General features: G+C 44.9%; 1 protein-coding gene across 2 annotated transcripts in view; it reads left to right on the top strand.

Annotated features, from left to right (window-relative positions):
- PRKG1 (protein kinase cGMP-dependent 1) overlaps nucleotides 1-25,673 on the top strand; it is a 384,810-nt gene that overhangs the window by 293,569 nt on the left and 65,568 nt on the right. For both annotated transcript variants that reach the window (XM_053983678.1, XM_053983677.1), the window contains exons 6-7: nucleotides 1,229-1,306; nucleotides 5,147-5,241. In XM_053983678.1, coding sequence (XP_053839653.1) covers nucleotides 1,229-1,306; nucleotides 5,147-5,241 — 173 coding nt within the window. The remainder of the gene's footprint in view (nucleotides 1-1,228; nucleotides 1,307-5,146; nucleotides 5,242-25,673) is intronic.

Below are 25,673 nucleotides of genomic sequence, written 5' to 3'. Positions count from 1 at the left end.
TCCTAAAATCAGGCCCTTCCAAGGAATTTCACCCTGGATGGTCAAAAATGGGCACCCTAAATCTGCTCACCAGAAACACCCAACCATAAGCAGTAAAACTCTGCAAGTTTGTGTCCAGGTCTCTTCCAGACTTTTTTTTCCCTCCCTCTTCCCACTCTGACACATGAAAATGGGAAAAGCTGGGGGTTCTGTTATCAGTCTGTAAATGATAAAAAGGTTGGGGTGTAAAGATAAATAAACTCAGGTCAACACAAAACCTTTAGAAAAAAATCTCAAACTTAACCAAATTTGAGGATTTGGATTAATTTCCCTGTTTTAGCTCCAGTCATGCTTTATACATACTTTGGGATTAGAAGATATGATGGTGAATGCAGGACATTTTTTTGGTGATTTTGTCCCAAATTTGGGCTGGGATAGAATACCCAATACCTCCAGCTCTCCTGGTCATGTTTGGAAAATCCAAGAGACATTTATCCTGAGGGAGATACAGGAGAGGTTGGATGGGAAGCTCTTGGCATCCCCCAGCCTGCTGTTGGTTGAATTTGCAGTGGCAGAGGATCTGGGATGAAAATTCCAAGGTTTGAGGGGGGTTCTAAATATAAATTGAAAGTCTTGATTTAGAAAATATTTGGTTTTTTTTGGTGATGTATAAATGCATATTGCTTTTGATGGGGTGACACAAGGGATGAAAAGTATCCTAACAAGTTTAGATGCCAGCATTGGTGAGCTGTGACATGAATTTAGCAAGGACTGTTCCACATAATAAGGCAAAAATAGAGAGATTAAAACTACTGTAATAACAGGAGAAAAGCAAAACTTACTTGCTGAATAAAGTCCTTGCTAGCAAAGCTGGAAAAACACCAAAAAAAAAAAAAAAAAGGAGGAAAAGAAAACTTTTATACCAGACTTCTCATTGCAGTTTAGTTCATATAGCTTATTCCCCATTGGAAATTCCTCTGTCTCGCTGGTGTGCTAAAAATGGATTCAGGCTGTGAGGATAATTCATCTGGGCACAGACTGGCACCAGCACAGCCAGAAGAAAAATGGGCAAGCCACAAATGCTTCCAGTTTAATTATTCTATTCCTTAATACAGGACAATCTTTAAGTCACAGCCAATGTCAAGCTGGGATAAAAGGGGTCCAGGTGATCAAGCTGCCAAAATATGGGCTGGAGAACAGGCTCTGCTTTTATCTGTTCATCTTCATTTGGTTCCTTTCCCTCTTGCAGACTCACTATGAGAATGGAGAGTACATCATCCGCCAAGGGGCTCGAGGGGACACCTTCTTTATCATCAGCAAAGGAAAGGTGAGTTCACACCTTCCCTGGGCAAAGGGCTCCCAAAATCCCCCTCCAGCCTCTCTCTCTCCCCTCCTGGGGCACAGATGTGCCAGTGCTTGACATTTAATGGAACTCCTTGGCTGGATCAGGAAAGGAAGAGTGGCTTGAAGGGCTGAAAATGAAATGCCCTGCTGGTTTGCACATGTGCTCCCAGGTAACGCTTTGGGGTGGAAACTGTTGTAGAGTCTCTGGGTAAATGACCATGAAACTCAATTTCTTTGAAATAAATCCTACTCCTAAATACTCCGTGATTTCTTTGCTAAGCATCCCCCTTCCAAGACTGGCTTCCAGGCTTCATTCCCATGGCTCTCTCTTCCTGCTTTTCCAAATAATAGAAAGGCAGGGATGTCTGAGCTCTCTCCATAGGGGAAAGAAGGTCTAAGTTTCTCTTCCACTGCTCACAGGGAAAATATTTTTGACCTCTTTTCCCATAAAATGCTGAAGGGATTTTATAGACCAAGTTTTTTCCTTCTATTCAACAATTATTTATAATTTTTTTTAGCCTGCCTAATACACTCGAGAGACACTTGGCTTCTTTCCACGTAGCAGGATGGAGATTTTGGAGGGAATACACAGTGATTTCCAGCTGCCAACTCATTTTCCACCATCATCTTCTGCTTTCTGGGAGCCAAATTTTTTTTGTGAGGCAAAAAATGGTCTTGTTCAGATTGATAACAACATCATGGGGAAGTTTTTGAAATGAAGTTAATCATTGCCTGCAGAAATCCAAGTTAGTTGGTTTGATGCCCTCTCACTTCCTTTCACTCAGAAATAATATTCCCTCTTTTCCCAGAGTATGCACAATCATGAGCCAAGCTTCCAGTCCTTTTGCCATTTGTTCATGGGCAAAATTATTGGGATGGTGCCACGCCCATCTTCCTCCCACACCAAGTTTTGGAGTTGTGTTGGCCACTGAGGTTTTTGCCCCACTTGGTCAGGTGGATCCCATCCCTTCCCAGCAGTGCAGAATCCTGGAATGGCCTGAGTGGAAGCGACCTTAAATCCCATCCAGTGCCACCCCTGCCATGGCAGGGACACCTTCCACTGTCCCAGGCTGCTCCAAGCCCTGTCCAACCTGGCCTTGGGCACTGCCAGGGGCAGCCACAGCTGCTCTGGGCACCCTGTGCCAGGGCCTGCCCACCCTCCTAATATCCCATCCATCCCTGCCCTCTGGCAGTGGGAACCCATTCCCTGTGTCCTGTCCCTCCATCCCTTGTCCCCAGTCCCTCTCCAGCTCTCCTGGAGCCCCTTTAGGCTCTGGAAGGGGCTCTGAGCTCTCCCTGGAGCCTTCTCTTCTCCAGGTGAACACCCCCAGCTCTCCAGCCTGGCTTCAGAGGGGCTCCAGACCTGGAACAGCTCCATGCTTCCTCTGGACTCATTCCAACATTCCTCAATCTACAAAGAAATGTTAAACCAAATCCCAATTGCTGGCCTGCAGCCCTTAGCCCTCACCCAGAGGATGGAGAAGATCTCCCATGGCCTTGGCCATTGCTCTGGAGCCCTGGACTCCTCCTGGAGCAGCTCCTTGGCTTTGTCCCTGGCCTCTGCTCCTTTATCTTGCTGTGACAGCTGCTGGCCAGAAAAAGGGAGCTAAAATAAAACAAGGCACTGGGACTTGCTAAAAAATTCGCAGACTCTCAGCTGGAGCCTGATGGCTTGACAGAAATTCCCACAGGGATAGTTAAATCCTGCCCAGTTTTCTCTTCCAAGCTTATTGCTTTGGAAAAGAGACACCAGTGGCTGATGGGTGGATGGAGCCTGGAGAGAGTTTAATTTTAATGCTTGGCTTAGGATAGATGTAATAATTAATCCATGCTAAGGATACAGCCTGGGATAGAGGCTCAGCAGTGAAACATAGAATAAGTGACAATAAAATACAGGATTTTAGAGTCAGTGTGTGCTGCCTGGCACCTGCTGAAGCTGGAGTACATCACCTCTCGTGTCTTGTGGTAAAACTTGACCCAGGCAGCTCAGTAAGGCAGGAAAATGCTGGCAGCAGCTCCTGTTCCTGGGAGCATACCTGCAGTGTCTGCAGTCAGCATAAGCAGGATCAGGGAGAGCTCCTTAGGGAATGTCTGCCATGCCTGTCACTTCAGAGTGTCTGGAATCATGGAATTGTTTGGAATGAAAGGACTTTAAATCCCATCCATTTTCCACCCCCTGCCATGGGCAGGGACATCTCCCACTATCCCAGCTGCTCCAAGCCCCAATGTCTAACCTGGCCTTGGGCACTTCCAGGGATCCAGGGGCAGCCACAGCTTCTCTGGGCACCCTGTGCCAGGGCCTGCCCACCCTCCTCGGGAACAATTCCTTCCCAATATCCCATCCATTCCTGCCCTCTGGCAGTGGAAGCCATTCCCTGAGTCCTGGCACTCCATTCTTTGTCCCAAGTCCCTCTCCAGCTCTCTTGTACTTTTAGGCCCTGGAATTCTGCTCTAAGATCCCCTGGAGCCTTTTCTTCTCCAGGCTGAAGTGAGCAGAGATAATATTTTACATTTCTGAGCCCATCACTCCTCTCAGAAATACTGAGAATACTTCTGCTCCATTTTCTTCCAGCCATCCTCCATTGATAATTATTTTAGGACCAAATTCCTTTTCCCCTTCTTCCCAGCTCCATCCACCCCACATGACGCTACTCCTGAGCTCCTTTAGTGTATTTATTTTAACTTGTTTTCTCAAGTTCTACCAAGCAGAAATCAAAGTGATTTCCAAACTTGCTGTGTGCAGGAATATGTGGAATAGTAATGGATGGAAATGGCTCATTCCCTTCTGCTTGGGAAGTGCTGCTTGCCTTTATCCAGAGGTAGTGTGGGCTTGCTGTGTCATTTTCCACCCTTTTCTCTTTAAAATCCACAATGTGGCACCAATTTTATGCAGGTTCCCCACTGGAGGCTGGCTCAGAGCTTTGAACCTTGTAGAAGTCACTCTGTCCTAATCCCTGAACACTCTTTGCTTGGGATCAGTGGAAGTCATGGAAAAAGAGCTGAAATCTGCATTGAAGTTCCCTCTGTTTGTTCAGGGGTATTCCTGGCTCATCCATCCCACATTCCCTGCCCTTCCATGTGTCCGTGCAGGTGTTCAGCTGTGTGTGCTGCTCATTAACCTCTCAAACCTACTAGTTCTGCCACCCCTTAGAGAGCTGGAGAAGGTGCAGGCCACAAGTTTAATTTACTAGGGAAATTACACCGGGATATCACTGAATCCAAAAGGATGTGCCTGACATCCCACCTTTTAGCTTTGGGAATTTCCATGTGCAAGAGCTCTGGTTGAAAAAATGGAAAGATTTGATTTCTGCTGCAGCTGGGGTTGTCCCCTCCCTGAACTGGAGAGAGAGCAGAGCCATGCTTCATCCTGCAATGCCCCAAAGTGGTTCACTTCAGTTGTGTCCAAATGGTGGTGATTTGAGTTCTTCCTGTCCCATCAAAGAACTTGGGAATGCTGAGAACCATGTGGAACAAAGCTAATGGAAGCTTAGGCCATAGATGATAGATACACAGCACATTTTTGGAATTTCATTCTCCTGTGAATGTGCTTGTGCAACCAACTCCATGTTTAGAGTTGAAAACATTCCCAAAACTCCAAAGCTGTGTGTTTTTGCAGGAGTAGTAGGAAAAAATCACTGCTTATTTTCTTGGATCATTGGTTGGACGTACCAAGGGAAGAATGCAGGACTCTGGGGAATTACATGGTTCCCAGAGGAGCCTTTCCTGAGAGATCCAGGAGGTGACAAATTCCCCTCTGAACGAAGAGGTTTTAGCTGTTAATTAAAAGTTCCCTGAATCCCATGGGGTTTTGGCTTTTCCACAGGTGAACGTCACCCGGGAGGACTCTCCCAGTGAAGATCCCGTCTTTCTTCGCACTCTGGGCAAGGGGGATTGGTTTGGAGAAAAAGCCCTCCAAGGGTAAGTGCTCCTTAGGAAGTAGTTCTTGAATTTTGATATTTTCTCCAGGATTTTTGCAGCTTTCAGGTGGTTCTGGCCGTTTGGGAAGAGATTGGGGGTGGATTTATTCTCTTGTAGTCACTGGATTTGTGCTAGAAGGAGGCCCCACCTCGGTGGGAAATAGGTTTGTTCTGCACTTGAGCAGCCAAATGTAGACCTTCCCTTGCTTGTGGACATCAAAAATTAGTTTATCTTTGTGCTTCCTTCCCCAAATATCCATTGGAAGCTCAAAGAGTTTGATTTTTGCAACTCTGGATAGTTATTCCTTATATGGAAAAGGATAATCATGGTCATCCTGATGGGGTGGATGGCTGAAAGCAGGGCAGTTTGGGGGGTTTAATTGCTATATTTATTATATGGGATTTTGGAGGTGAAAATTGGATGTGAGTGAGCACTTTTATATAAACATTTTCCTTTGGAGATGAGCTAAAAGGAGAGAAGCTGAAAATCCATATTCAGCAGGTGTTTATTGTAAAAATAGGCTTCATTAAGGCAGGAATTTGGGACACTTGTTCATCTTCATGGATAAACCTCTTTTCCTGGGGGTTTTGCTGGGTGCCAGAGCTCTTGAGCTTTTTTGGGGTGCTGTGGTCATAGTCATGGTCAATCCCTCCTCTACCACCCTTCTCCCCAATAAAATATGGGAGAATATTTGAAGCCCAAATTTCCAGGCACTTCTTGGCAGCCAGAGATGTATCGAGCACAAACCTCAAGTCTATGAATCTCTTCCTTAATTACACAGTGTTGTGGTTATTGAACAAATATCCTGATTTTGATGCCATCCCTGCACAGCCCTGGTGACACAGAGCATCCCCATGGTGGGAACTCCTTGGCATTTCAAATACAGTAGTTTGAGATTGGTTAATTTACAATACTTGGCTGCATAAATTTGAATATTTAATATAGAAACAGAAACTTAATTATTGAGAGGATGTTCTCAGTATGCAGGGAAAGCACAGTCCTGCCATCCCTGGAAGTGCCCAAGGCCAGGTTGGACAGGGCTTGGAGCAGCCTGGGACAATGGAAGGTGTCCCTGTCATGGCAGGGGTGGCACTGGATGGGCCCTTCCAACCCAAACCAGTCTGGGATCTTTGTTTTTACTAGAAGGGTGGAATTCCTCCAGAACCATCCCTCCAGTTTGCTGATAATCACAGGAGTCTTACAGATAGATTTAAGTGGAATAATGTGAAAATGTTGTAATATAAACATTTGCAATGTAAACATTAAATTGCTAATTAATGAGTTATTGTCAGGATTGTGAGAGACATCCCTGTTTGGCCACTTGGGAAACCTTTAGGATGATTCCACTGCTGTAAAATACAGCTATGGCTGAGAGCCTGAGATAAAATTGGATTTTTACTCTGTTTTCTTTCCTTTTTTATCTTTGATTAATTTTTTAAAACTTTACCAGGGCCTTAGCAATACTTGAAATCCCTGAATGGTTTGGGTTGGAATGGACCTTACTGACTAAGGGCCACTTTATTAAAACCTGGTATATTTTGTGCATGTAGAATAAAAAACAAGAGCTACAAATAATTTCTTCATTAAGATAGAAAACAGTGCAGAAATGCAGCCTAGCAGGAGCTGGGATAACAAATCCCTCCCAGCAATATGTCCCTGACAGAGCCATCAGGGACTGATGTGCATTATCCCATTTACCATGCTCACAGCAGATGGCACCCATTAGTTCCCAGTATCCCATTGCACTCTGGCAGAGCAAGTCATGAAATGATGATCCACATCCTCTCTCAGGCCCCTTGTACCTTCCTGGCTAATTGGAGGCAGCAGATGGATAATTTGCAGTCTAGAAGGACATAATTTAGGGTGCTCCACAATCAGGTGTTGTTTTCTTCATTGCAAAGAAGCATTTGTTATGTAACAACATTTATAAACATAATAACATAATATAAAGATTTATTATAAAATAATAATTATGTTTATCGGCAGGGAAATAAAGTTCCTTCAAATCAGCACGGGGAGAGAACTCAATGCATCTCAGGTGCTAAACTCAGTAATAACTCAATGTGAATAACTCCGTGTGGCTCAGGTTCTGAAACTGGCTGATAAATGAGGGGGTGCTGCCTTGCTGGCCTCACACAACTGGATCTTGCTCCAGAACATCTGGAGCACACCACAGCCCCTTTCAGAGGGGTGTTTTGGGAACAGCTATCCATCCCATTGGATGGAAAACGTGGTTTAAGCCTGTGGCAGGGAGTCTTGAGGCAGAAAATGATGGGGGAAGAAAAGAGGAGAGAGCAGATCTTTAGGAATATGAGGATTCTGAGCACCCTGGGATAGTGGAAGGTGTCCCTACTCAAGGCAGGGGGTGGAATGGTGGGGACTTTAAGGTCCCTTCCAACTCAAACCAGTCTGGGATTCCATGAAGGCCTTCTTCCTGTTGCATGTTCTATCATATACTGGATTTAGTGTTTTGGGTGATGTGGGTCTCATCTGGTTTTGGGCTTTAGGAAGAATTCTGGACCTGGAGCAGTGGACAAGGGCAGGGGGCTGATGTTTGGAGAACTGGTGATGGAGCAGGAGAAGAAGGGGTTTGATAGAAATGTTCATAGTTTGGTTCATAAGGCTTTGACCAAACTGGCTAAGTCTTGAGGTCCAGCTGGGATTTTAAGGTGAGTGCTTTGTTTTTTAAAAAGGGGTCCCTAAACACTCCTGGGCAGTGGCAAAACAGGAGGAATATGGGTGAGTAGCCCAAGCTGAAGCTGAGACAGGGCCTCCATAACATGTGTGTGTCCATTGGATGTACTTATGTATAAAAATAAATATGAGGGTATATCCTACTGAGAAAAGCAATGGGAATATGGATGATTTAAACCTACAGGAATAGCACAAAGTTACAACAAACATATTCCATGTTAGAGCATGAGAACAGCAGCTGGTTTTAAGGCTGTTTTATTGCACTTGTAAGAGGAGATTTTTAATGCTGTTTTATTCTGAAAACCGCTGAGTTTGTTCATTTGCCCCTGTGGGCTGTCCTGGAAAATAAGGAAGTTATTTGCTCTGTGGGGAAGGACCTGGGGGACACCGAGCTGTTCCTGGGCCAGCAGAGGGTCCTGGGGACACCGAGCTGTTCCTGGGCCAGCAGAGGGTCCTGGGGAACACCGAGCTGTCCCTGGGCCAGCAGAGGGTCCTGGGGGACACCGAGCTGTCCCTGGGCCAGCAGAGGGTCCTGGGGCCAAGGAGGCCAATGGGACCCTGGGGCAGCAGGAGAGCATTGGCAGTAGGTCAGGGAGGGATCCTGGCCCTGTAGGCACCTCTGGAGTGCTGTGTCCAGCTTTGGAGCCTCAGCAGAGCAGGGCCAGGTGTTGCTGGAGTTGAGCAAGGGCCTGGAGCATCTGGGTGCCCAAGAAAGGCTGAGGGAGCTGGGGCTGCTCAGCCTGGAGAGGAGCCCCAGCTGAGAGGGGCCCTCAGGCCTGGCTGTCCCTGTGTGCAGGGAGGGGCAGAGCAGGGCCCAGGCTCTGCTCCGGGGCCCAGCAATGGCACCAGAGCCACGGGCAGGGCCTGAGCCCAGCAATTCCCCCTGCACAGGAGGCACAACTTCTTCCCTGGGCAGTGCCCAGCCCTGAGCACATTGTGCACAGAGCCTGGGGGCTCTCCTCCCTGGGGCTGGGGCAGAGCTGTGTGCACACAATGCTGTGCCCTGTGCTCTGGGATAGCCCTGCTGGAGCAGGGAGGTGCCACCAGTGCCCACTGAGCTCCCTCAGCCTCAGCCACCCTGTGACTTGTATGAATTATTTTAAGGCATGGCATATGGAAAAGGTGTGGGAAGCTGTCCCTCCACCACGGTCATGGCAGGTCAGGTCATGGATGGAAATGCTGGAGGAAGCTCCTGTCTGACACTGAGAGCCCCCAGGCAAAGAGTGCCCTTCCCTCATCCTGCTGCTTTCTAAAGACTAAAATACACGTTTTTTTAATTGATTCTTTGTAAAGTGTGTTTGTGGTGTGTAAGGGGAAGAAGGAATTGCAGTCTTTGGGTTGTACAGGAGGTGCTGTGCCCTGGTGACCCCAGCAGTGATAACTGAGCTGTTGGGACTGATTTATATCTGGTTTTTTGTTACATTCTCAATGATCCGAAAATGAGAATGGTGGTAGCTGTTCCTCCTGGGACAACACACCTGCTTTCAAGAGAATTTGTGCTGTTTCCCATTTACATCTCTAACTCTGGTAGTTATTTCCCCTAAGTTACAGAAATCAGCTGTCCTCTACCTGCTCCAAATCCCTGGAGCATGATATGTGCCCTGATAATTTCCTGGAACAATAAAACAATATCTATGGATATGGGTAGGAATGTCAATGGGCCAATTTCTGTGCTGACCATTGCAGAAACCTGATACTGTATTTCCCAACTGGAATAGTGGGAGTTGCTCTGATGAATGTTGACATCAGTGACCAGAAAAGCATGGGAATGCACATGGGAAATATCAAATCAGGAATATTCCAATCAGGATTGCAGTTGGTGATGTCAGAGCTCTCTTTATTCTGAAATTCATGTTGGAGCTGAATTTAATGCCAGAAGCTTTTTAAAAGGCTGAGAATGAGACATCAATAGAAGTAGTATTTTGTTCCTTTTCTCATAGAGGGCTTTTTCTCGAGTCAGACTCCAAAATTAATGGTTTTTTATTAAATCTCTATTAACTCTGCAAGAGGTGCTGAGGTCACCCCACTCCTCTAATTCCCACTTTGCTTCTGTGTCCTTCAGTGGTGCCACTGCTGGACTGACCGGACCTTTCCATTGCTCCTTTTCCCAGGGAATAACTGAAAAACTCAGTGTTTCTCTTAAAACCTCATATCCCAAACATGGAAACCTCTGGGGTGCCCCACCTTGCTGCCCTGCTCTCTCCTTTCTTGTCCTCTCCAGCTTTTTTAAGGTTTCCTGGCTGTCCTGGAAAGGAGCCCTTTTTCCCTTTTCCCTTTTCCCCTTCCTCTCTGCAGGTTTTATGGGCTGAATCCTTTTCCAATGTCCTTGAACTGAACTTCCCAGGAATAATGAGGGTTATATTCCATTTTCCTGGGACACCTTTCTTGCCATCCCCTGCTCCCACTAAAACCTTCCCATTCGCTGCACTATGAACCTCATTGTCCTGAATTTTCCAGGGAAAAGAGAATGGAATGGAGAATTGTAAATATTTGTCACTCTGGAACACAGAGGCAGGCACACAAGTGTAAATGTGGTAGGAATTTCAGCTCAGGGTGACATTTCCAGAGAGAAATATATGAATAAAAGATATATTTATCCTATAGGATAAAAATAGGAAAGTACCATTGTACTTCCTATTTCTTCAGGGAGAACCACAGCTCCTTCTGTTGCAATCCATGTGTTTTTGGGGAAAGCCATCCAACCACCAAAAAGTGTTGGGAAAGGGTTTGAGAAGCAGCAAAATTCTGGTGTAGGAAAGAAGATGGAATTTGTGATGGGAAAGGGCTGGAAAAATGGGCTGTGGGGTGGAAGGAAAATGAGGGATGATTCTCTCCTGGGATGATTCCTCTGGCATGAAGCCATTCCTTGGTCACAATGCTGAGACATTGCCTATTCCCAGCTTGGAAGAGTAGAAAAGGGAATTAAAAGCATCCATAGGTAGGAATGCAGTCCTGGATAATGCAGTTTTCCAGCCAGGAGCTCCATGGAGATGGGGATGTACCCATATGTAGAGGCCACCATAAAATGGAAGCAGTGCTTCAAGTGTTGATGTGCAGGAGAATGACTAAAAGCAACCCCAAAAGAATAAAAAGAATAAAAAACCAAACCTTCTAACTCTGGCAAGTTGAGAAGAATTTTTACCACCCCTGTTGCTAAATAATAGGGGTTTTTTTTCATAAATCCAGGGTGTTTTTCCCCTATTTCCCAACACCTGTGCTCTGTGTGTATCCCATGGACTGTGGATCCAACACATGGTCTCCAAGGAACGGCTGGAATTTTTGTCATCCGTTACCTCAGATGCTTTTTACACTTCTTGCAAGCACTGGGTGATCTTTCAACCTTTCTTTCCCTTTCCCTGCCAGGGAGGTGGGAGCCCTGATGGATTTAGATCCATCACCCTGAGGCACAGGAAGCTTTCCCAGGTTTTGGGAAAGCTGTTGGCAATTCCCTGAAACAAAACCCTCCCAGAGGCTTTGGAGGGTGAGAGCTCCAAAGCTGGGACAGCTGCAAGTGGAGAGGCAAAATGACACAGGATTGGTGTCACCATCTGCTCCCCTCAGGGCTGGAGCTCCTCCTGCAGGGATGGCTTGGAGAGGTGGCAGCTGGGCCTTGGAGCTGATGGATCTCCTGAGGGCACCCCATGGCAGAAATTCAATTAAATGGTGGAAAATGTGGCCCTGCCGGGCCCAGGCTGCTGTTGGGGTGGCCTGGCCTCAATGCCCTCAGCTCAAGGACAGATGGAGGAGGTTTATGATTGCAAAATTGTGGAATTTCCATCAGGCCCTTTGTGGTTTGTTTCATTCCAGTATTACAAGCATGATGGATTTGCTTCCCTTTCTCCAAGTCAGGCCCTTCTCCCAGGTACCAAGCAACAGGAGAAGAGGAAATGGCCAGGGGACTTTCAGGCTGAACATCAGGAAGAATTTCTTCACCAAAAGGGTTGTAAAGCATTGGAACAGAGTGCCTGGGGAAAGTGGTAGAATCCCCAAAAATCATAATCCTGGCATGGTCTGGAAGTGTCCAAGGCTTGGAGCACCCCAGGATAGTGGAAGGTGTCCCTGCACATGTCAGATTGCTGATTTCCATGATTCTGGGCCTTCCCTCTCTGTCCTTTTTTTTGCCAATGAGCTGGAAAGGACATTTCCCAGAGGGCAGAGCAAGATGTGGTGGCTCTCCCAGCATCCTGCTTGGGAGCACTGCACTGGGACTCCTGAGGAACAGTTTATTTTCTGCTTTTCCAGCAGGAATGAATTGATATTGTTGGCTCTTCCTGCCTAAAATCACAACACAGAATGGATTCTACCAAAGCTCCATCTAACGTGGCATTTCCAGCACCCAGTATTAATTGCTGACCAACATCCTGAACCAGAGCTGCAGCTTTAATCATTTCTGATCCTTGCTGGGTTGAAGATCCTCAGACAGTTTTTAAATCTTCCTTCTCCTCCTGCACACTTTAAAGTGTGGCACTAATTGCCACAGTAGGTTGGGGCTTTTAATGGTGCTTGTTTGGTTTTTTTTTTCTTTTTGGATGGGCCATCTGCTGCTTGAGGCGATTCCTCCGAGTCCTCAGATGTGCAGTTGACTTGTTGATTTTTAGAGTCTGTTGTCTGAGATTATACACCTGGCAACAAGCCAGATGAAGCCAATTTTCCTCTACTGTCTTTACATTTTCTGGCACATTTAGTGACTTGTGAAGATCTCTGGAAGGTGTCCCTGCCCATGACGAGGCAGCTGGAAGTATATGATCTGTAAAATCCCTTCCAACTCAAACCATTCTGGGATCTTCTGAACTCAGCCCAGCTTTTTCATTAACAAGAACCACAATTTTTATAGAAAAGAAAACCCCGTGTCTTAAAACTGTTGTAATATATTTCTATATAAATATAATGGACATAAAATGTTATACTTATATAAAGGTTTGGAGCTGGAGCTCAGCACCCGCAGTGCAATTCTGTGTTCTAACAAACAGTTCAGTTTATAATCTCATGGTTTTTCCTAATTTTTGTGCAGAGAGCTGGTACCTTAGGCTAGTCAAATAGATCCTCATGGAAACACCTCTGGTTCTGAAGGGATGGGGATGATCAGGAATAAAAGGCTGGTGCACAGAAATTCACCTTTTTTTTCATTTATTTTCTAAGAAAAAAAAAATAAAGGAAATGTGAAGAATACGTTCACTCTCCTGTGAAAATTGAAAAAGTTTAATAAAGGATAATAGGAGATAAGGACTGTAGAGTAAAGGTTATTGTGGTCAGGTGCATCTTGATACTCAGCTAAGGCCACACCGTTATCTTTGTGGATACTCCTTAAATACTTTTTCTATTATATTAATTTGTTGTATATTCATAGATTTTTATGCATATCTATAAACTAGTTTATATATTCTATGAACTATTTTACATGGTTCTTCCTTGGGTTCACTTTTTTAGAGTATGTGTGGTTTTTTGGTTGTAGTTTTGGTTCTTTTTTTTAAACACTTTTGGTCTGGGCCTTGGTTTATATTTTCTTCAGACGGTGAGTGTTGATAGTTGGTATATATGTAGTAGGTGTTTTTATCTTATGTTTATTGGATGTTATCTTGTTTAAGTAGGTATTTTAACACAAGTAGAGTTATTTCACTATTATTTTTAAGCTTAATTAACACCAGAAATAAAAACTCTATAACAAAGTTATTTTAATATCACACATATAAAATCTATTTTAATATTTGCAAAAAGCCAATATTATAGTATGTATCTATAACAGAACTATCAGAATCATGGAGTGGTTTCAGTGGGAAGGGACCTTAAAGATTCAAAATTCCACCCCTGCCATGGCAGGGACACCTTCCACTGTCCCAGGCTGCTCCAAGCCCTGTCCAGCCTGGCCTTGGGCACTGCCAGGGATCCAGGGGCAGCCCCAGCTGCTCTGGGCACCCTGTGCCAGGGCCTGCCCCCCCTCCCAGGGAACAATTCCTCCCCAGTATCTCACCTAAATTTTCCCTCTGTCTGTTTGAAGCCATTCCCCCTTGTCCTGGCACTCCAAAATCTCTCTCCATCTTTCCTGTCGTCCTCTTCAGGCACTGGAAGGACACAATGAGGTCACCCCAGAGCTTCCCTTCTCTAGGCTGAACAATCCCAATTCTCTCAGCCTTTTCATGTCTGCCTTTATTTTTATCAACCCAAAATCTCCCTCAGTGAGAATCATTAGGAGATAAGGTCCCTTCCAACCCAAACCTTTCTAGGAGTCTAAAAATCAAAGTTTTGCTACTCTTCTCCTCACAAAAAGGACATAAATAACATTAATTTGTGTGAGGAAGTTACACTCAGATCCAACTTGACAATTCAAATGTAGTTAGTAAATAATCAGGTGGTTTGGAGTCTTAAAGACAATTGTTGGTTTAGAAAATCACAGCTTATGAATTGTTCTTGCTTTTTTCCAACTGAGTCATAGCCCAGGAATTCAAATTCCTTTTTTTTTTTTTCCCCTGGAAGTTGTTTTCTAAAGAGTAGAGACAGTATTCCTCCTGCTTAGTCAAAAAAAAAATCAATAATAATAAAAATATATATCTAAGCAAGCAGAGTGTGCCAGATGGAGGAAGGCAGGCAGAATTCCAGGGGTTTGGAGCAAAGCAGCACTACAGAAGGTTTATAGTTACCCATATATTTGCTTTTGCTGCAGTGAACATCTCCAAGAATTTTTCCAATGTTTTTTTTTCCTTCTGTGTTCCTTCAGAGCCTGAAAAAAAAATTGCTGCATGAAGGAATGCATAGGAATAATAAATATTATTGCTATTGTTAGTTAAGAAAGCTGCTGGAGCACTATTCACATCAAAAGAATATGGTTTTAATTTATAATTTTTTTTAAGTAGCACAATTTGGAGGATTTATTTTTCTTTCTGAAGTGGGATGAGTGGAATGGGTGGTGATGGAAGAGATTTCAAGGGTCAGATCTGGTTCTTGCTTCCTGGAAAGAGCAAAACCCTGGGATTGCACTTTGGTTTTCCCATCGGGAAGGTGTGAAACAGCCTGGCAGGGCTGAAAGCTCCAAACTCTTCCCTTTTCCCTCTTTTCATGATTTTTTTGCAGGCAATTCCTGTGTTGTGCAAAAGAAAAACAGGAAACAATGGGGAGGAGAAAAATTCCCATGTGATTTTTGTCCTGCAGCAATACCTTGCTGTCAATAATAACCATCAACCATTAGATCCACATGTTTTATCCTAGAATTTCAAAATGAGGATGTTTGTGTCAAAATGATGGTTTAGGACAAATGTTTCTAGTTGGGGAAAAAATCTGTGCTCTGAAATAAATGTATTTTGAGTGAGAGGAGAGAAAAATTCCTGTACAAGAGCTCCAGTGAGGAAATCACACATTTTTCCTGGGAAAATGCTTCCACCAAAATACCCCCACCAGCTCTGTTCAAGTTTGTAAGCATTAAGTGGAACTGAGGAATGCAGCAGTGAATTTGAATTCGCTTGACTTCCTTTAAAAAAAAAGAAAACAAACACCCAAACAAGTGAAGATGCCTATGGGGGATGCAGGAGTAGGAATTAATTCATGGGATGTAGACAGGATAATCCATGTTAGCAAACCCTTGGAGCAGGTTTACAACAAGATGGAATTGAAGAGGGGAAAAGAGAGCAAAAAATGAGATATCAGCTTAAATTTATAGCTAAATTTATTACAGCACCTCATGATGTGGCTCCTGTTCAAATCCCTTTCTGCACCCAGGATGGATTTGGGTTTGTGTGTCAGGCTTTGGAGCTCCATTTAAAATACCTGTAATTTATCAGTTTTAGAAAATTGAGGGAGTTTTCTGCACAGTAACCCAAAATTGGGATGCAGGGCTCACTCATTTGGTGATCATTATGAGGCACCATGATAATTAAATGTTCAGGCCTGTGCTTTATTAATAATCAAATTTTCCCTATTAGACCCATATTAAAATAATTCCTCTCTAAAATACAGAATAATATCAGCTCATGGATTGCATTTTGCCTGCTGTAATTCAAACACAGAGGGACCAAGTTGCACCAGGGGAGGTTTAGCTTGGATAGCAAGGAAAAATTCTCCACTAAAATGTTGTCAAGCACTGGGACAGGCACACATGGCAGTGGTGGGATCAGCATTCCTGGAGGGATTTAAAAGGTGTGGAGTGGCACTTGGTGACATGGAGCAGTGGTGGCCTTAAAGCCCATCCTGTGTCCCCCCTGCCACGTCAGGGACACCTTCCACTGTCCCAGGCTGCTCCAAGCCCTGTCCAATCTGGTCTTTGGCACTTCCAGGGATCCAGGGGCAGCCCCAGCTGCTCTGGGCACCCTGTGCCAGGACCTGCCCACTCTCCCAGGGAATGGTTTATTCCCATTATCCCATCTAAATTTCCCCTTTGTCAGTGTGAACTCATTCCCTGTGTCCTGTCCCCCATTCCTTGTCCCCAGTCACTTTCCAGCTCCCTTGGAGCTTCTTCAGGCACTGGAGGGGGCTCAGGCAGTGATACCAACCTGGGAACAATGTAGGAATAATCCTGATTTATTTATGTTTGCTGTTCTCCTCCTCCTCCCTCCATAAACACCCAGGTTTTTATAGGCTGAGTGCTATTCCTGTCCTGTATACATTCCTATTTCTTTACAGCCATCACTCTACCAGTCTCCTGCTTTGAATTTAATGATTATTACCATCAGTTTTAAGTCTCAGAGTGGATCTTTCACCCATGTCCAGACTTGGCACAGGGACTTTATGCTGGTGATGGCAGATCAGGCTCCAACAGCTCCACTTTCAGTGGCAGCCTCTGACCTCACTTTGAGTTGCCCTGGCTGTTGACACAAAAGATACACTTAAGCTTTTAATTCCCTGGTGCATTCCAGCAGATTCCTGTTGTCCCCACCTGTCCCTGTGTGGTGTCACTGTGACTTTATAGTGGGGGCTGGAGCCAGCCTGGCCCCTGGGATCCTGGAGAGCAGCAAGGCTGGCTGGGAATCCCCACCCTGAGAGGGTTAACATTTAAAAGTAGTGAACTGCGTTATCACTACCCAAGTTTGGGTGTTAATTTAGGTCAGGGCACAGCCTGAGCATGGCTCTTGTGGGAGGCAGCACTCCCGTGACAGCGTCAGGATTGCTGTGAGGATGTGGGGCTACCTTTGGGTTTGGCTCCCAGAACTGGGGTTTTAGGATGATTTTGCTTTTAGTAGAGACTGTTTTTTATTGTAAAGTCCATGTAGGGGTGACCCAGGGGTCCCTTTTTGTTACACAGGGGCTTGGGGTTGTTTGTTTAGGAGTGCTCCCCTTAGGGCTTACTCACGTTTTCTTCAGCTGAACCACGTTGTCACTGATCCTCCTGAAGCCTTGGAGTGGCTCCCTAGAACAGAGGCTAGACAAGAGTAAGAGAATAAAAGCAGGTATTTATTAAAGGCCTTCAATAGATACACCTTGGGCAGTCAAAAGCCTCCAAGGGGCTACACCCAAGATAGACAATGGTCATAAGTTTTTCAGACAATTATAAGTTTGGCCCATTTACATATTGGGTTAATCCTCCACTTACAACTCCAGGTAATGAAGTCATTTACCCCCAGTTTGCCTCCCCCCAATTCACTTTTGTTTATACTTTTTGGGGCCTGAGGCTGTAGGGTGTCCTTGGATCTCAGGCCTAGGGGGATTAAAGTAAGGCCATTCCTAAGCATTCCTAAAAAAACCCAGGACTGCCCAATCCATTTTTGGAGGGTTGTCAGTGGAATTCAGAGCTGCCAGCTATGACCTTCTCTTGGCATTCCCAGCTTCCTTCTTCCTACATGTGATTCTCCAGCCTCTACTCGGGGATTGCGGGGGTTTGTTTCCTCCTTTTTGTCTTTTTGTGGTTTTTTTCCTCTTTTCACTGAACTTTCAGCTCATTTCCTCTGTCCTGATGTCTCACAGCTTATTCTGGACTTGTCCCTCTCCCAACAAGAGGGTTCCTTATATAGAAAGTCTCAGATTTCCATGTGGCAAAACCCTGCAGAGTTTTTATGTCTGGACACTCTGAGGCTGCTCTGGAATTGCTGTTATCCATCAGGATTGCTTTGACCCTTTTGTTTGGGCCCTGACTCCTCACTTTTCTTGCCTCAAACCCCAACTCTTCCTCTTTGCCTCCATGACCTGCCTCCATCCAGTCTTTCCACTGGTGATTTTGACATCCCACACCCATTTATTGCACTCTAAAAAGTATCTTGGGGCTCCTTCCAGGAGCTTCTGAGATTAGGAGAAATTCCCAGTAAAGACCCACAGAGCTGCCCAGGCTTTGAGACCCCCCTAAAAAGTGCAGATTTGCAGACAATTATTATGTTTCCTGTATTTATTTCTTTAAATTGATGTTTGTCACTGAGGTGTCTGCAGACTTTTGCTGTTTGGAGCAAGATGTCAGTGATTCCCCCAGGAATTTCACCACAGAATCTCCCAAATCCAACAGGAGGGATGGGAATTGTTGAGCTGCATGCCTTGGATAGGACAGGCATTTTTAGAGATTGAGCTGTGTTTATATTCAATTTTAAAAAAGGAAACAGTTCATTTAAAACTACTAAAGCTGTGGGCAACATTCATCTCAATTTAATCTTGGGTTAGTTCAGGCTGAAAAAGTGGTCTAGGGTTACGTGGCAGAACTTCGCTAACAAAGCAATTTCACTCTGGCTGCTGAAGGGGCTGGCAGAGATTTAAATTCAGCAAAATTTATTATATTTAATTTTTTTCCCCCTCAGCCCCTGGGTTTGTAAAATCCAGTTCTTGATTTCTGAAGTCTAAAGCTCTAAATGACACATCCTTAAGGCATCTGCTAAATTCCATTATGTCCGCAGTTGGGCTGTAATTAAATGAAAGGTTGGCAGTTGTAGAATTGAGAAGAAACTGGAAGGTTTTAGAGTTTTATGTAGAACACGGTCTTATAAAGATGAAAATCACTATTACAGGAGGTTACTCAGCATTTGTCCTAGGTGCTGGTTTATTTTCTCATCCTGTAGTATAATTTTGGATATAAAATATCGGGAACTTCACCCCCAAAAAATTGTGTTAAAATAGGACTTTTGCACCATTCTGGGGATGAGATCAGAATCCTGGAATGGTTTGGGTTGGGAGGGGCATTAAGGATCATCCAGTTCCACCCCCTGCCATGGGCAGGGACACCTTTCACTATCCCAGGCTGCTCCAAGCCCTATCCAACCTGACCTTGGACTCTTCCAGGGATCCAGGGGCAGCCACAGCTTCTCTGGACACCCTGTGCCAGATTCTGCCCACCCTCCCAGGGAGCAATTTCTTTGTAACAAATGACCTTCTGTTCCTGGATTGAAGCCTTCCAAACCATCACAGGGGGAAAAAAAATTAAAGGAAATTAAATCAGGGAGAGAGAAAGGGATGTGAAGTTCCTGGGCAGGAAGTTCCTGGACATTCCTATAGACTGAAGGGACTCAGCTCTTCCATGGTACTGCAGCTCCTCTACACCCTTGGCTGCAGCACTGGGCAGAGGCATCTTCTCCAGGCTGAAAGGACAGGAATTAGGCAAGGTAAAACTTGCTGGGAATATTTGGGAGTTCAGTGGAGCCGAGGGAACACATCAGGCTGTGAAGAGCCTGGGAGATTTTGCACCCATGACGTCCCAGCCTTTATGCAGAAGCTGCAGAGTAAATCTTGCATCAAACAACCAGGATGTGATCCTAGTTCCTCACTGCTGGTGAAGCCTTCCTGGGATTTTAACATCCTGACCTTCTAACCTTGAACACTTTGAAATGTCCTCCAGGAAACTTTGCAAAAGGAGATAGAATTTGAAAGCCAATATTGTTGCTTTCTGGGTATTCCCAACATCTCCCACTTCCATGGGTTAATGCAGTGTTTGTAAGGATGGCCCTGGCTGGGATTTTCTGTCCTGTGTTGCATCTGGAATTGGTATCTGAAATTCTCCCAGTGATCTCTTCAACCTTTCTGGGATAAATCTGCCTGAAGGAAAATTGAGGTGGCATGAAAAGGTGTTTGGTTCTTGTTCTTCAAGGGACCTGGAACTGGGGCTGTGGTTTTTAGTCTGGGACATTTACAGATCCCTCTGGATATGCCAGAGGGAGTGGGACAGTCTGGTCAGGAAATATAGAAAAATCAGCTGAATATTGGACACAAAAGAGCTCTAAAGGTCCCCACTCTGATTTCCTGCTCCAAGCAGGGATGTCCCAGCTCCTGGAGCAAAGTCACCATTCCTTTATCCAGCCTCATCTTAAAACTCTCCAAGGAAGGAGAATCACCTATTGCAGTGCTCCGAGTTTTCCTGAAGTTTTCCATCATGTGCAAGCTAAATCCCCTAAATGATAACATGGAGCTGCTTTAAAAAAAAATTCCTGGAGGAATAAATCCCAAGAGAAGTAATTTAAACTAAGGAATCTGGCATTTAAGAGTGATTATTGCCACTATTTGCTTCAAAAAGCTCTCGAGCCTGGTTTTTATTGTCAGGAAAATGGGAATATATCTAATCTCCATGGATTTGGGGGTGTCCAAAGAGCACAGGATTAATCTATATGCATTGCATTATATTTTTTTAATCTTCTATTGTGTGTCCTTTCTGGACTGGGTCTTAGACACTTGGATAAAAAAAAAATTGCAATAAGAAAAGTAAGCAATAATTTGGCAGTCTGTGAGAAATCCCTCCACCTGGGAAACCTGGGAGAGTTGGAAACTCTTTGGAATGCTGGAAAAGTTGGAGCCTTTTGTGCTGTTGGTTTATTGTCCTGCTGCAAAAAAAAAAAAAAAAAAGAGGAAAAATTCAGATTTTAAACTCACCCCCAGCATGTCCTTGAGCAACATCAGCTATTTTATGGATAAATCTCCCTAAGCAGGACCTCTCCAAGGAATGCAGGCTCATTTAGGAAATGTTTTATCATTTGGAATCTCTTGATGAATGGCCTATAATAAAGTATGGGAGTTAACCTTGTAGCCTTATTTCTACTTTTATGGCTACAGAAGATACTTTTCCCATGTGGAGATTCCAGATTAAGGATAGTGAGAGAGTGGAAGGGAAGGATTTGAATTGTCAGGAGCTTTGAAGTCATAATGGGACAATGACCCTGTGACCCTGTGTTCCTGTTGGAGCTCAGGAGAAGCATTGGATCACTTCTCAGTTTGGGGGATCCACATTTTCCATCCAGGCCCAAGCTGTTATCAGTATCCAGGGCTTGGAGAGGGATGAAGCAGCCATGGGAAAAAGGACTTGGATTTCATTGAATCCCAGAACAGGTTGGGTTGGAAGGGGCATTTAGGATCAGCTCATTCCACCCTCTGCCATGGGCAGGGACACCTTCCACTGTCCCAAGATGCTCTAAGCCCCATCCAGCCTGGCCTTGGACACTTCCAGGGGTCCAGGGGCAGCCACAGCTGCTCTGGGAATCTGTGCCAGGGCCTGCCCACCCTCCCAGGGAAGGACAAGGTTGGGGTCAGTTTATCAATGGCCTTGGAGGTCTTCTTATTCTCTCTTTGTGTTTGTCTCTTCACTTATTACATAATATTAAAGTGCGGCTGCTGAGTCCTTCATGAAGAAAATGTGTCAAGGACCATTTCATGTGGCTCTGGCTGCTGAATTCTGTTGTTGCTGCTCTTCTTTTTTGAGGAAAATAATGCAAATCAATGGTTTCCTCTTTATCTGTGCCAGTTTCCTGGGTTTTTGGCATTTCCTGGGTTTTTGGCTTTGCCTGGCTTTGAATGATCTGATCAAGGCTGGCAGATAAGTTCTTTATGCAGGGTAGGTTTGCAAAGCACCAGTTTCTAGAAACTCTTCCGATTTGTTCAAGGTTTAATTGATTTGTCCTTGAATGGGATAATTAACATTTAATATGTCTTAAAGATGCTCTTGTCGCCCACTGGCTGATTAAAACAGCAATGGATGGGGTGTGGTAGGGTTTTATTTCACTTTAATGGAAAAGTGGTCATTTTGTACCCCTGGGTTCTTTCACTCAGGGAATATAAATAATTACTGACTAGTGAGACTCTGGTTCATTACAATAATTCTGAATAAATTATACAAGTAATTGGGTTGAGTCATTAATGGGGTTGGCAGGCAAGGAGGTTCTTCCATCCCAGTGTCAGCGTTGTGTCAGTTTTGGGTTTATCTGTCACTTCAGACTAAAGCCATGGTTTCACTACAAATACCAGTTTTAATTCCTATAGAATATTCCTCTAGCTGTGTTTGCTCTTCCCTGCCCTTCTGAGCTGCTGGAAACACTGTAGTAAGTGATATCAATATCATTGAGGGTTTCCTGGGAGCAGCGGGAATGGTGGGCCCACTGGAAATGGTTTTACCATCAGCAGAGAGGGATTTCTGAGCATTGTTCCCACCTCAGCAGTGGGAAACACCAGCGGGATCCAGTGGCTCCCTGCAGGGGTTAAAACTGTGCATGTGGCATTGGGGTGATGGTTTAGGGGAAGACTGGGCACTGTTGGCTGGATGGTTGGACTCGATGATCCTAGAGGGCTTTTCCTACACCTTCTGTGATTCCTTGCTTGTCCTGATGCCGGCAGATGGGTGGGATGGGTGCAGTCACAGGGCTTAAAAACAGATTCCATGCAGGACTTGGAAGCAAAGGATAAGGGATGAGATACTCATCTCTTTCAGCCTTGCAAGTCAGCCACAATAAAGGATTTCAGCTGCATATGGGAATGCCTGCAGTGTATCTCCTCACTGTGTTGTGGCAGCTCCTGGATTTAATTGGAATTCCCTTCCCAGGCAGGTGGAGTCCCCAAGCAGGGGCACGAATGGAGTCTTTGTGCCCAGAGAAAAGGCAGAGCAGGGGCTGTGACAGATGGCAGCCCACAGGTACTGGAGAAGGCTCTGGGAGACCTCATAACCCCTGCCAGGGCCTAAGGGGGCTCCAGGAGAGCTGGAGAGGGACTGGGGACAAGGGATGGAGGGACAGGACACAGGGAATGGCTTCCCACTGCCAGAGGGCAGGGATGGATGGGATACTGGGAAGGAATTGTTCCCTGGGAGGGTGGGCAGGCCCTGGCACAGGGTGCCCAGAGCAGCTGTGGCTACCCCTGGATCCCTGGCAGTGCCCAAGGCCAGGCTGGACAGGGCTTGGAGCAGCCTGGGACAGTGGAAGGTGTCCCTGCCCATGGCATGGAATGAGCTGATCTTTAATGGCCCTCCCAACACAAACCATCCCTTGATTCTCTGACTTCCAAGTGTTCCCACCCCAGCACTGCCAATAATCCATCCCTCTGTTTGCCTGAAGGACTCAGAAAAGCTCAGTGGAATTAACAGAAGGTGGAATTTTTGTTTTGCTGAAATGGGATGTGGGAAATGGATTCTCCTGGCTGGAAGCAGATATTTCAGGAAAGGCTGTTTGGCACTTGGAAGTGTGGACACCTGGGTGGAAACTGAGCTGAGGGTGCCACTTTTCACAGGTGTTCAGGCAAACATCCCAAGTCCATCTGCCACCTTCCCTTGGCACTCCAGCTTCTGGAAGTTCCAGTCCAGCTTTGGCTCCTGGCTCATCACCAGCAAAGAGAGAGCCACAGGGAATTGTGTTCCCCTGGGGTTTGCCACCTGTGAGTTGTGGATCTGGAAAGTGCTGTTTATCAGGAAAGAAATAGTTATTATTTTCTTTATATTTTATATATCTAGGGAATATCAATCCCAAATATCAATCCCAGAACTGTTTGGGCTGGAAGGGACCTTAAATCCCACGCAGTGCCACCCCTGCCATGCGCAGGGCAGGGACATTTTCCACTATCCCAGGCTACTCCAAGCCAACCTGTAAGATGTGCCCCTTGTTGCCAGAGTGAACAAATTACCCTTTGTCTCCTTAAAAAGGAAAAAAGCTCAGAAGTTTCTCTCTTCAATTTGGTTAAAAGACACTTTATAGGGCTTTGGGGACTTTGCCTTAAACTTAAGGATAGCCAATTGGACAGGAGCCAAAAAAGTCCTGCCTAAGCAATTCACTAGAAAAAGAAGAGAACAAAAGAAGTTAATGGTTTTTGTGAAGTGTTTTAGCAGGAGCAAGAACTTCTTGCCCTGGCTCGGTTTTTCTCTGTAAAGAGCTTTGTTATTTTGCCTTTTATTAAAACTTTTCTGTTTCCAACACTGTCACAGGAGCCATCCTGCTTCTTTTATGCCACCTGAGGTAGCTGAGCTATCTTGGGTGTAATACTTGTCTCTGAGAGCTTATAAGACCCAGCTCAAAGAGACCAAGTATTACCAACCTGGCCTTGGACACTTAAACAGTGGGATCCTTCCTTGAAACACATATTTGGAATGTGAATACTCCCAGAAGACAGAAACTTTCATCTAAAACTTCACTTCTCCTGAATGCACCAAAATTCCCCTTTTTTAGAAAACTAATTGAGGAGGAATTTGATTCCCATGGAGACACTGACATCCCAAGGACACCCAGTGCTACTTTCTGCCAAGCCTGAAAGACCCATGGGAATATTAATATCAGAATATTTATTAAGAAAATATAATTCTTAATTTCCAGGTGACTTTCCCAGACTATTCCAGTGCTGTATTTCAAAATCCAAGGCTATAATTCAGCCTCATGTCTGGGCTTTTTTCCCCCATATATTTTATTTAAGCTTTGAGCTTTATTTCCTCTTTTGACAGACATTTTATTTTTTAAAAACCCTGATGAAATTTCCATAAGTTCTTACCCATTTTAACACTGGAAGTAGTTTAGTGCAGACCCTCCTATGGAGGAGGAGCACTGTTTTTTTGCTCCTGATTTTTCGTGCTATGAGTCCTGCCTGTGCTGAATGCCCTCAGATTCAAGCACCGTGTTGGAATTCATCCCAATTTGTTCTTAAATACCTGCTCGCCTCATCAAAATGCTAAAAGGAAGACAAGGTTTCTTGAAGGGTCATCATGGCTTGAAATGATGAGTGCAATTGCTGAGGTTTTTATTGTGCCTTCCCAGTGCTGAGTGCTGAATCTTCCACCCTCATATTTGGGTGGTCAGCAGCACCTGCCACATAAAACCCCTATAAAATCACCCTAAAGGTGTCCTCAGAACACTGAAATCCTGTGTGGCAGGTTAGGGCATGTCCATGAGAAGGAGAGAAGCTGCTCCACAGCACAAAAGAGGTGGAGGTGTCGAGGTCAGCAACTGTCACAGCCATAAATACATTTTTGGGATATTCAGAGCAGCAGCACCATCTACCCCACCAGCAGTGGGAGATGAGCCTGGGAATGGGGATCCATCCCTTTCCTCCCGGGAATCTGCTGGGTCACAACCCTAAATTGCTCTCCTAACACTGCTGTTGTACTCCCAGTGCCAGAATCCCCTGTAGGCCCCCCCCGCCACCGGGGCCAGGAATTCATTTCTTTCCATGCCAGCTGGATTCCTTGAGTAGGATCCTCACAGCAGGCCCAGCAACTGTGAGATTTAGTTTGGTTTTGGCACATAAAACCTTGATTATTTATTTCTTTATTCTAAATCAAGAACAGGCAGGTGGTTGTTGCATCTCGTCCTGCTGCAGCTACAGGCCAAGATGCAGGTGAACTTATAAAAATTATTACAACATTATTATTATTATTATTATTATTATTGTTGTTGTTGTTGTTGTTGTTGTTGTTGTTATTAACAAAAGGTAATCAAAGCTTTTAAAAGACATTTTTAAGTCTCCAGGTAGACAAATCCCTCTTTTTAAAGGATAAAAGATCACCAAATTTGGGTACCACTCCTCAGCATACCCAATAAAGCTGATTCTTATCTCCCATATGAAAATCATGGTATAATGAGAAAATACCCAGTAAAATAGAAGTGAAGATAGAG

This window comes from Vidua macroura, chromosome 8 (genome assembly GCF_024509145.1).
Source record: "Vidua macroura isolate BioBank_ID:100142 chromosome 8, ASM2450914v1, whole genome shotgun sequence".
Classification (NCBI taxonomy): Eukaryota; Metazoa; Chordata; class Aves; order Passeriformes; family Viduidae; genus Vidua; species Vidua macroura.
The sequence above is the reverse complement of the archived record's forward strand: the minus strand, read 5'-3'. Positions and strand labels throughout refer to the sequence as shown.